General features: G+C 54.3%; 1 protein-coding gene and 1 long non-coding RNA gene across 2 annotated transcripts; one reads left to right on the top strand and one right to left on the bottom strand.

The window, feature by feature from the left end:
• Nucleotides 1–104: 104 nt before the first annotated feature.
• On the top strand, nucleotides 105–9,044 carry Misp (mitotic spindle positioning). Its single transcript, XM_050123312.1, has 5 exons — nucleotides 105–199; nucleotides 4,502–6,222; nucleotides 6,577–6,707; nucleotides 7,704–7,742; nucleotides 8,516–9,044. Exons 2-5 carry the CDS (start codon nucleotides 4,560–4,562, stop codon nucleotides 8,603–8,605), a joined length of 1,923 nt encoding a protein of 640 aa, XP_049979269.1. The 5' UTR covers nucleotides 105–199; nucleotides 4,502–4,559; the 3' UTR covers nucleotides 8,606–9,044.
• Nucleotides 2,192–4,488, bottom strand: LOC126489248 (uncharacterized). Its single transcript, XR_007588893.1, has 2 exons — nucleotides 3,892–4,488; nucleotides 2,192–3,643 (listed from the first exon to the last, which is right to left on the bottom strand). It is a non-coding gene; the product is annotated as an uncharacterized lncRNA (long non-coding RNA).
• Nucleotides 9,045–12,055: the final 3,011 nt, after the last annotated feature.

Below are 12,055 nucleotides of genomic sequence, written 5' to 3'. Positions count from 1 at the left end.
AAAGAAAAAAAAGTGTGCAGAGCCAGGTTGTTGCAGTTCTTGGGTTTCATCTGGGCGGGAAGGGGTGCGGCCTCCTGGTGGTGGAGCCATAAAAAGGCCAAGCCCAGGCCCGGCAGGACACAGGAGAAGCCTTCTCTCCCCTGCGGCCACTGCACCCTTCAGGGTGGACCTTCCCCAGGACTCTGCGGCACTCAGACAGGTGAGGGGCAGCTGCGGGAAGCCACTGAGGGCCTTGGCTTTCATATCTGCTATGTCCTTGTACTGCGAGGTTGGGGTAGAGAGGTCCCCATAGACACCCCACAAGCTCTGAGCTACGTTCCGAGGAGTAGTAGAGACTCCATTTCTTTCTCTCTCTGTGGTCTTGGAAAATTTTTTCTCCTTTGGCCTCGGTTTCCCTATCTGTATAGAAGAGCTGGCTAGGAGCCCTGTGTTCCCAGCGCACTGGGTATCCCAGGCTTGAATAAAAAGTCTGTAACCCAAGCTGGCCTCAAACTCACAGCTATCCTGCTTCGGTTTCCTGAGTGAGTACCAAGATGTCAGGTGTGTGGGTTCAATCTGGGGGCCCTTTGGGACTCAATTTCCCTGTGGGAGTGCCCAAAATGTGGGAAGAGAGTTATGAATTCAGATCCCACCTGACTTGGATGTGCCCACTTCTGCTCCCAGCTATAAAGAGGTCCAGAGGGACCCTGGGAGAAGCTGATGTACCCCACAGCCTGGCTTTGACCCTCTTGGCAGTGGAATGTGGTTGGTGGGCTCTGTTCCCACATCTGCCAAGTCCCCTTGGAGCTGGGGGTGGACCACAGCCTGGAGGGAAGAAAGGAGAGAAAATCAGAGGGGCCCCTCAAGCCAGCCCAGGGGGCGGGGTGGTGTCAGGAATCCCAGCCACTTGGACCCAGAGGGCAATGGTGGGTGTCTTGGCCTCATTGTACTGGGATGTAAACCTCGCCTCTCTGGCCAGTGTTCCTGGGCGTTTTATTTGTTTTTGAGTTTTGGAGACAGGTCTCACTGTGTAGCCAGGGCTGACCTCAAACTAATAGCAATCCCACAGCCTCAGCCTTCTGAGTTCTGGGATCACAGGCCTCACTGTGTAGCCAGGGCTGACCTCAAACTAATAGCAATCCCACAGCCTCAGCCTTCTGAGTTCTGGGATCACAGGCCTGTTTCTCCGTATGAGGTTTCTCTGGGCATCATGTGAACTTTTGTGTGAATGTGACCTGGAGAATTCCCATTTCCTGAATGAGAAAATAAGGCCCAGAAGGTTGGCTAGGATCCAATCCAAAGCCTCGCCGACCCCTCCCAGAGAACAGCGACCTGAGACCTTCACCCCGAGTTTCGTAATTCCAGCCACAATGCATGCGAGGTTGGAGACATCCACATGAGTCCTTGAGTCTCGCTCGATCAAAGGAGCATTGGCTGGAAGAGATCGACATTCAAAGGGATCCCACGAGCCAGCCCAGGCTTGGAATTCGGTCTCTCCATTCCACGGGAGCAACAGGCGTTTGTGCAATCTCAGGCAGGAGTAGCCCCCATTCGCAAAAGTGGGAGGGTGGGGACGCCGGGCAGACACGGTTCCGGCTCTGTGGGCCAAGGCCCGCAGCGGGCACCGTGCCAGCCCTCGTAGGCCTGAGTATCGTTTTTCTGTCTTCTCTGGACTTTGTTTCCCCTGTCCGGGTGGGGACGGGGAGGAGGTGCACACCTGCTCCTGGGTGGGGCCTCCGTCCCCTTGGCAACATGTGGCCAGGGCAGAGCCCAGGGGCCTCCCTGCAGAGGACAGCCCGAGGCTGGGAGGCAGCCTGGGCACCTGGAGCTGGCAGGTGAGGCTGGGGAAGCAGGGAGGCTGGAATGGGGAGATGAAGAACCTGTTTGCGGTGTGCCTATTGGCAGTGTTGAGCCTACAGGGAGTCGTCCTCCCACCCCACCCCCGGTCTGTACCTCCAACAGCCTTGGCCCTGGCTGGGGCCCCACATTGTCCTCCTGGATCTGAGAACTTGCTATTACCCGCTAACTCGAAATAATTCCTGGGCCTATGTGGATAGGACTTTTATCTGCACCCCAGAAGTCAGAATCCCAAGCCCTAGACCAATGAGAAAGAGACGGAAACCACAGATGCTGTCATAGGCAGAGGTCTGTAAGCCCATGGGTTTGGGGCTGCTCAGGCTAACCCAGGGATAGCTCAGGGATCAGCCTTGGACTGGTTTCCCCAGGGCCAGCTATCTAGGCAACAAGGAGGCCCTGAGGGGCAGGACAGACAGAGGACTCCTAAGGACACCACCCTACTAGGTGACCTGCTGGCCCCACCAAGGCACCTTTGCCCTGCAGGTAGGAAGCCAGAGCAAGCAGGTGTGCCCGCAGGGACCATAAACTCAGTTTCTATAGGGAGTCACAGTTCCAGGGTGGGGCTGGGTAGAGCAGGCTTTCTGGAGGAGGAGGTCCTAGCTGGGAAAGAACGGGCTCCACCATCACCGCTAGGGGAACTTGTAACTCCACCTCTCTGTGCCCCCTTGTCCTCGACGGGCAGAGCTGACAACAGACCCCTGTGGAGAGCTGAATACCTTGAAGGGGCCCTTTGTCCCCACCAGGGCTTCTGCAGACTGGTTGCCAACCACCATCAAGCAGTGGCTCCTTCGGGGACCCTAAAACCCCTGCTGGATCTGGAATTTCATCTGTCAGATTTACAGTCACTGCAAGCATCTGTTGAGAGTTTGTACCAGGCACAGAGAGCTAAATTAGGATTTGTTGTTGCTGCTGCTGCTGATATTGTTTTTGATTTTTGAAACAAGGTCTCTCTATGTAGCTCTGGTTGGCCTAGAACTCACAGAGATCCTCCTGCCTCTGAATCCCAGAGGTTAAAGGAGTAGGCTGCTAACCCAGCAGAACTCAGGTTTATAGATCCTTGGCAAGGCAGTCCTACCTGCAGCCCACAACAGAGAGGGGCCCAGTGGCCTTGAATCCCAACCAGGAGCTCCACCCTCTGACCTGAGTCACTGGGGAAGAATGAAGTCTACACCCTGGGGAAGGATGACACCCTTTCTCTAGAGGTCGTGACTGACTGTGCACACATTATCAGCACATGAATGTAGGTGCTCAACAGCTCTGGGCTAGAGCCTGGGAGACAGCACCCAGGGACTGCAGCCGAGTTCACCGAGTCAGTCTTTATAGGTGCTTGCCTATGAGTTAGGAATATCCACCCAGACAGAATGGAATCCTCCCATTCCCCAAGGCTCTGACGGGGAGAGCAAAGTGTGGGCGGCACAGGGGGGATTGCCCTCCACAGGAGGATTGCTGGAAATACCACTTGAGAGGCCGGCTGGTGGCAGCACAAATGCCTTTAGTCCTAAGCACTCAGGGAGGCAGGGGCAGGTGGAGCTGTTAGTTCAAGGCCTGCCTGGTCTACAGCTAGGAAAAAAAAAAAAAAAAAAAAAAAAGCAAAACAAAAAAGAATGGCTAGGGACAGGGCCCTGCCTAGAATCCACCAGTGAGGGGCTGGGGGCGTGGTCAAGGTGAAGCCCCGCCTAGAATCCGCCAGTGAGGGGCTGGGGGCGTGGTCAGTTGTACACACTTGCTGAGCTTGGTGACCTTCTGGATTGCACAGTCAGGTTGTGGCCTTGAGCATTGACTGAGTGCTGCTGCAGACTCCAGGAAACTGAAGAAACAAAAGCAAAAGCAGGTCTGAGTGCCAGGAAAGGAGCTGCGGGAAAGGCTGAACCTTTCAGGGTCAGGGTGTCACCCATGGCTCTGAGCCCTACCCAGGTCCAGGGACAAAGTTCAAGACACTCCCGGTTCTTGGCTTTGTAGCACTGACGCAGGTGCTGTGAAGATGGTACCAGGTGCTCATGGGGACAGAGGTCCCAGGTGCTGGGAAGTGGACTTTCTGAGCCCCAGTTTGCCCACCTGGCATCATTGGTCTCCAAGAGCCAAGTGAAAGTCAAGTGCAGAGATAGCAGACACGACACGTTTCCTTCTGGGAGTTAGTGAGGGATGAGCTCGGCATCTGTGCTGGGAGGCCTGCGGAGACTCCTCAGCCGCAGACTGTTTAGACGAGAGGTCAGCAGTAGCTGGGCGTGATGGCACATGCCTGTCATCCCCGTAGTCGGGTGGCTGAGGAAGGATTGGGACGAGTTTAACACAGTCTGCGCTACAATTGAGACCCTGTCTCAGGAAGAATGAGTAGAGATCAGACAGGAAAATGCGTTTGTCATCTGAAGCTTTGGGACATCTAGGAGCTCAGATGTTATGGGGCGACGCCATGTTGGGGTTGGGATGCCAGGCGGTGGTGGTGCATGCCTTTAATCCCGGCACTCGGGAGGCAGAGGCAGGCGGATCTCTGGGAGTTCGAGGCCAGCCTGGTCTGCAAGAGCTAGTTCCAGGACAGGCTCCAAAGCTACAGAGAAACCCTGTCTCAAAAAAAAAAAAAAAGTGTTGCCTGTCAGGGGTCTCCTGCAGTCCCCGGAAGCTGTCCCTGTCTCTAGATTGTCTGACCTGGTGTCCTCTCCTCCCTAAGTGAGCCTGGAGATCTCCAACTCCCGGGAGGAAGGTCACGCACACCCAGACCCCTTGAAATGGATCGTGTGACCAGATACCCCATCTTCAGCAATCCCCATTCAGCACGTGTCACCAGCTTGGTGCTGGATGAAAACACCAGCTACACCGTTGAGCTGGTGGGCGTGGGGCCCGAATCTGGTTGGAGCCATGAGGATCTGCAGAACTGGTCCACTGAGTACCAAACCAGGTCAGATGTAAAGAGAACAGGTGTGTCCTCCACCAGGCAAGTCTTCCTCGGCCAGTCCTCTCCGAGGTCACTGTACTTGGAGGACGAAGACGAAGAGATGGAGGCATACCACCTGGATGATACCAACAGTGCCCTCCGCAGCCAACCGAGGGACCTGGATGCCGAGCGCTGGGCAGTCATCCACAGCCAGGCCATCAGGAAGGGCAGCACAGTGGCCACACTCCAGAGGGAGCCCAGGCCCACTGGCCAGCCTCGGCCCAAGTCAACTAATGAGATCTTGGTGGACACAGAACAAATTGATTTCCTGGCTGCTCGGCAGCAATTCCTGAGTTTGGAGAAAGCAAACACGAACCCCGTTCCTTGGAGCCCCACAGCCAGGGAAACCTTTGTGCAAGCCCCACCAGGGGTCAGCCAAACCCCCAAGGCCTCCGCAAGGCCCCACCTAGTCAATGGCTATGCCATACCTACCATGTCACCAGCGAAGGAGGTGACTTCAGAGAAGACTGTCCATGCCTCCCCAGCTGGGCAAACGGTAGCAGTTCGTGCAGCTAACGACCCTGGTCCCTGGACCCGAGCAGAGTCTCCTGAGACCCCCAAAGAAACGCCCATCGAGAGAGAGATTAGACTGGCCCAGGAGCGAGAGGCAGAGCTGCGGGAACAGAGGGGGCTTGGGCGGGCGGCTGGACATCAGGAGCTGGTTCAGATCCCCAGTAGGCCATTGCTCAACAAGGTGAGCCTGGCTGAGTCTCCAGTGCGCAGAGATAGGGGCCGCCCATCCCTCTACGTGCAGAGGGACATGGTACAGGAGACGCAGCGAGAAGAAGACCATCGCCGGGAGGGTCTGCAGGTGGGCAGGGCCTCCACACCTGACTGGTCCTCCCAGGACCTTCGGCCTGGACTCCAGAGAAGCCTGAGTTCTGACTCCATCCTCACCCCAGATGCCCGAGCCACTGACCCAGCTCCAGAGGCAAGAAAGGTCAACCGGATCCCACCAGATGCCTACCAGCCATATCTGGGCCCTGGGACCCCCAAACTAGATTTCTCAGCCTTTGGAGTATACAGCAAGCCAAATGGTGTCTCCACAGAGGACACCAAAGCTGTGACCTTCCAGAAGGCAACAGAATATCCAAGGGATGTCTCAGAATATTCTAGAAGGTCTCTGAGCTCAAAACAAGAGCCCCTGAAGCCTCTGCGTGCCAATGTGGGTGTCGTGCAATTAGAGAATTTCCACCTGCGTCCACTGCAGTTCAAGGTCCCAGATGTCCCCCAGCAGGCTGAGACCTCCCATACCTGGGGCTGGGAGGTGGCCGGAGGCCCGGTGTTGAGGCTACAAAAGTCACAATCTTCTGACCTGCTGGAAAGGGAGGTGGAGGATGTCCTGCGGAGGGAGCGAGAGGTGGCTGAAGAGCGGAGAAATGCCTTCTTCCCAGAGGTGTTCTCCCCAGGGCCGGAGCAAGAGGAGCAAGACTCCCGGAGTTCCTCCCGAGCATCTGGTGAGCTGGGTTCTAGAGGGTGGCTGTTCTGTCCTGAGGTCTCAGGGGTGGAGGAAGTAGATTCCGGAGGGAAAATGCCAACTTTGCTTTAGATTTTTTGAACGCTGTTATTGGACCGGGACAGGTTAGCAGCTGCTTATCTTATTGATGGATTGCTCCTCTTGGTGAATCACAAATTCCCCGCCTTACTTCCCAGTATCTGTGGCTCATTGTCTGTCTAAAGCTCTCCTGGTGTCTACTCCAGCCAGGCTGTCACAGTGGGCTGCTGTTCGCCTGTCTGCTTCCCTGTCTTTGTAAGTACTCCAGATTCTTGTCCAGAGGCCTCCCTGACGACACCGTCTCTGCCTCCCACAGGCATCACCGGCAGCTACGCGGTGTCAGAATCCCCAGTATTCACCCCCGTCCAACTGCATTCAGGCCTGGTGTGGAAGGTGCAAGCCCCCGAGGACACCACTCTGGGACAGAAGACAAAAAAGGAGGTGTGGGTGAGTGGACAGAGCTGTGGCCGCCTGCTGCCCGTGGGGACTGGGTGTTTCTTCTAATCCCTGGGTTTCTAGTCTGAGAGGGCACACAAGCAGGGGACACTTATTGTGGGGGTCACTCTCAGGGTCAAAGGTCAAAGACTGATGAGGAAGAAAACAAATATCAAATGGTCATTACCACCATTTTGTTTTTGTTTTTACTTTATAAGACAGATTCTCGCTCTGCAGACCAGGCTGGCCTCAAACTCACAGAGATGGCCTGCCTCTGCTTCCCAAGTGCTGGGATTAAAGGCGTGTGCCACCACCGCCAGGCCTGACACCATTATTTTCATATGTGAACCCGAGTGCCACTGTGCATATATGAAGACTGTATGACAACCTCTGGTTTGATTTCTTATCTCCCTGACCCCACAGTCATGGGTCTGCCACACCCTGCCGGCCACACCACACTCTGCGGCCTGCAGGCTGCACAGAAGCTACACCTTCAGGTCTCGGCATCAATCCTTCATGGCTGCTGAGCTCACAAAACCAGTCTAATTTCAAGCCGGGCGGTGGCAGCACTCACCTTTAATTCCAACACTCAGGAGGCAGAGGCAGGCGGATCTCTGTGAGTTTGAGACCAGCCTGGTCTACAAGAGCTAGTTCCAGGACAGGCTCCAAAGCCACAGAGAAACCTTGTCTAAAAACCAAAAAAAGAAAAGAAAAGAAAAGAAAAACAAACAAACAAAAAAAACCCTAAGTCTGATTTCAAGTGTAGGTACCAGGTACCTGGGCCATGCTGGGAGGGTCCAAAGGACACCACAGAGAACAGCACATGTCTGACCCTACCCACCTGGTCTCACAACCTGACCCCATGGTATGTGGAAACAGATGGCGGGAGACTCTGGGAGAGCGCCACCAGCTGGGCTTCCAGCTCTGAAGGGATGATTTGCCTATGAGAGGACTTTCAGGCGGGCTGGGCAGGAAAGATGAACACCGATTCTTGTTCCTTTCATGCAGTATGCCGGAATCAACTCCTCAGACCGCGTCAACTCAGAGGTGAGTGAGCTCCAGAGGGAAAGGATGAGGTCTGTCCCTTCCTGTCAGCACCTCTACCAAAGCACTGGTCACTCAGGACCGCTACTTCGCTGACAATCTGCTCTGTTGATGGGGTCTGCCTGGGATAGATTGTGCTGTGATCTACTTGTGATGCCTGCCATGGGTACAGATTATGGTTAAAGATCTGAGTGAGAGCTGGGCGTTGGTGGCACACGCCCTTAATCCCAGCACTCTGGAGGCAGAGACAGGTGAATCTCTTTGAGTTTGAGGCCAGCCTGGTCTACAAAGGGAATTCCAGGATAGGCTCCAAAGCTACAGAGAAACCCTGTCTCGAAAAACCAAAAAAAAAAAAAAAAGATCTGAGTGAGGTTTTGGTGGGGGGGTGTTGTTGTTTTTGATTTTTTTTTTTACCAGAAGACAAAGATTTCAACAGGAAAAGCTGCAAATAAGAAATTATTGTTATTGTTATTATTATTATTATTATTGATAGTCTCACTATGTAGCAAACTAAGCTGGCCTCAAACTCACACTCTTCCTTCCTCAGCCTCAGCCTCCTGCGTGCTGAAATTATAGATGTGACCCTTTCTAGGCTGAGGCTGGGCATGGCTTCTTTGCTGTGGAAGTCAACAGAAGTCTATGTTCCTTTGCTTGAAGAAGACAGTGTGAAACAGAGGAGGGGAGGGTCTCACCTCGCTCTGCGCCAGACCGTCCTGCACGTCGTCAACGGGGAGGCAGCTGGGGCGGCTCATATGTCCACACCTCTCTGTGTGCAGGTCCTGGGAGCCACGCGAGTAACAAGACACAAGAGCCTCTTGGCAGAGCGCTGGGAAGCAGGCATCTATGCCAGCGAGGATGAAGACTGAGCCTGGAACAAAGGACGTCTACTCCCCTTTGTCTAACCCCAGCCCCATAGAAGCTGCCAGACCCGCCCCAGCCTCTGCAGCCACGCCCGGCCCAAGCTGATGTTTGTGACCTGAACACTGGTTTTGTTTTCCTGGGTTGGGGAGTACATCCTGCTTGGGGGTGGTTCTCAGATGGGGCTAAATGATAATTCTGCCGGCTCTTTGCCGAATGCTCTGGTCCAAGGGTAGGATCAGGCTGCCTGCCATGAGATGTAATGCCCTGGAAACTGTGGGTCCAGGGCTCCCCTCTTACAGCCCACAGCCTCTCTGCAAGGTGCGCCAGTGGGGGGCAGAGCCCAGATCCACCATCCGACAGAAAGAGGCTTGATCTAGGGACCTGCTACTGTAGTCTGGCCAACCCTGCACGTGTCTGTGTTGCTACTAATAAACTTCCCATGAGCTGCCTGCCTGGAGTAGAGAATGCACCCTGTGTAGACCCCCCTCCCACCCCCTCCCACCACCCTCCTCCCCACCCTCCAGCCAGCCCCGTTCTTTCTGGGGACATCAGTCCTGTCCCTCCCAGGACGTGAATTCCAATCGGGCCCAGGTCCTGAAAGTATGTTTGTGGGAAGCTGGGAGGCTAACGTAGCGGAGCAGACAAGAACGTGTTCACAGACAATCTAATAGGGTGGACCCCAACAACTGCAAAACATGGGGTGCTGTGCTAGTCAGGACTCTCTAGAGCAATGTCTTAGAGAATATTCATACAGCTGTGAACAGAGTCCAAGAGTCCAGCGGTTGTTCAGCTCATGAGGCTGGGGGTCTCAGCTGCTCTTCAGTACGGTCTGGGACCCCAAATAGACTCGAATTCCAGAGGAATGGACGTGCCAGCAAGGTGAAGGGACAGTGCTTCCTTCTGCCGCGCTCCTATATAGGCTGCCAGCAAAGGTATGGTTAAAGTCTGCTCCCTACCTCAAAGGTCTAGAAAAGGATCTTCAAAACAAGCCCCCCAAAATCTCTCACAGGTGTGCCCTCCATTCCCGGATCATTGTTCATTCCAGATATAATCCAGGTTGACAATCGAGAGCGGCCATGGCAGGTGCCATGGCCAAGTCCCCTCTGCAATGGACAAGCTGTGTAACCTTTCCACGTGGCCCTAAGAGATACTACAGCTGGACAGTGAGGGTGGGGCTCCCCAAGCCCTGCTAGGAGCAGCCGGAGACAGACTCTGTCAGCCCCGCTTGGTCCCTGAACCTTGCTGCAGATGTTGGGAGATCTATATCCTGAGTTTCCCACATGAGATTCATGGCAAATGCGGGCACTGGAAGTAGCTCAGACCGAGACTGGGGAGTGCTGTGTGGGCTGAGAGTAGGGTGGGTGATGGGGCACAGCATCTGGGCAGAGGCAAACCCGAGGGAGCAGGTCAGCCTCTTCCCCCCCTCTCTGGTTCAGCAGCATGGTGCTTGCTGTCTGCCTCTGACTTTCCCATCTTTCTCTGAGTAACCTGTGGGGACCTGAGCTGAGAATGATCCCGGATGATCCCATGACCAGGCCTTAAGTTTGAGCTCGTGTGCAGGTCCCTTCTACCGCAGCAGGTGACAGGGCCTCGGCACCCAGGACTTCCGTGGTGGAAGTTCTGGGGCTTTCCTAGGGTGTGTGGACACCCCCTTCTTCCTTGAACAACCATCGCCTTCACTTTGATTCCCTGAGATGGGCTGAGAGGTAGTTCCGTGTACAGAGTTCCTTCCACACAAGCATGTGGTCGCATGTGTGGATGCCCAGCCCCATGCAAATTTTCATCTGTCATCCTCACACAAAGGAGCCAGGCCAGCTGGCCAGGTAGACTAGTCAGATCCACGAACTTAGGCAAGGTGGAGAGCCGTCAAGAAAGACATTCTGGTGTCAGTCTCCGGCTTCCACATGTGCCTGCAGACACATGTGCACCCACACGCATGGGAAGCATGCATGCACACACATGAAAAGGTCAGGGCACTTGGCCAAGGCTGTGGTGCTGGGTCCACAAGGCTGGTATGGCCTTAAAAGCCTCACACGCAGAGCGGCAGTGGCGCACGCCTTTAATCCCAGCACTCGGGAGGCAGAGGCAGGTGGATGGATCTCTGTGAGTTTGAGGCCAGCCTGGACTACAAGAGGTAGTTCCAGGACAGGCTCCAAAAAAACTAAAGAGAGGGCTGGAGAGATGGCTCAGAGGTTAAGAGCATTGCCTGCTCTTCCAAAGGTTCTGAGTTCAATTCCCAGCAACCACATGGTGGCTTACAACCATCTGTAATGAGGTCTGGTGCCCTCTTCTGGCCTGCAGGCATACACACAGACAGACTATTGTATACATAATAAATATTAAAAAAAAAAAAAACTACAGAGTAACCCTGTCTCGAAAAACCAAAAACAAAACCGCCTCACACAACCTTTTACAGACGCTATCTCTCCACTTGCCACAGCAGGCTCTGTCCAGCTCTCCAGGCCTCAGCAACATGTTCCAGAGCCTTAGAGGCACTGAGACCCCTGAGACCCCTGAGTGCCACTTCCTGTCTAGAGATGTCACAAGCCTGACTTAGGACACAGCTTTGTTCTCCTTGGTGGCCACCTGCCACCCTGCAGCCCAGGGGAGAGTGTGTCCCCAGCCCACATCCTCTGCCTCTCACCTCTGCATTTCTCGCTGACTCCCAATCTTGTGCTCTTTCCCTGCCTCTTCTTTGATCTCCACCCCAGCCCTGGGACATCCTCACACCACCATCCACACATGACTGAACCCTCCTCCTAGGTTCTTGTGCTTCTTCCTGCAGGGCCACAGAGACCCAGTCACAAACAGGAACTGAGGACTCGAGGCCCTGGTGTCCTCGGGTGCAAACCTGGGTCTTAGGGCCATCTGAAGCTGGGCTGTTCTCTCCCCTCCAGTTATGAGCAAAGCCCGTGCAATGCCATGGTTGTATCTACTAATTCCAGAAAAATTCATTGACGCCAAAAGGAGCCCTAATCCCAAGAGCATCAAGTGTAGCCCGCCTTATGTACCAGGTGAACGCATACCATCTGCGGCTAAAGCTTTCCTGAATCTCCTTAATCTAATATTTCCACAGGAGTCTACCGAGTGTTTAAACAGTCTCGGGTATCTATCATTTGGCAGTTGTTCCTGTAAGGATGTATTAGGCCTGTTGTTTGAAAACCTTAGGCTGTTCCTCTCTAACCCTGTATCGCAATGCTGAGATTGGTTCTCCTTAAATTCCTCTGTCCAAAGCTGGGCAGCGGTGGTGCATGCCTTTCGTCCCAGCACTCACGAGGCTGAGACAGGTGAGTTCGAGGCCAGCCTGGTCTACAAGAGCTAGTTCTGGGACAGGCTCTAAAACTACAGAGAAACCCTGTCTCGAAAAAAAAAATTCCTCTGTCTGGATCTGTGTGTCTGGATCTGTGTCTGGATCTCTGTGATCTGTTTTATTAAGTTTTTCTTTTTTTTTTTTT

This window comes from Alexandromys fortis, unplaced genomic scaffold (assembly GCF_014885135.2).
Source record: "Alexandromys fortis isolate MF-2015 unplaced genomic scaffold, M_Fortis_MF-2015_v1.1 scaffold_221, whole genome shotgun sequence".
NCBI lineage: Eukaryota > Metazoa > Chordata > Mammalia > Rodentia > Cricetidae > Alexandromys > Alexandromys fortis.
This window is presented reverse-complemented; position numbering and strand designations above follow the sequence as displayed.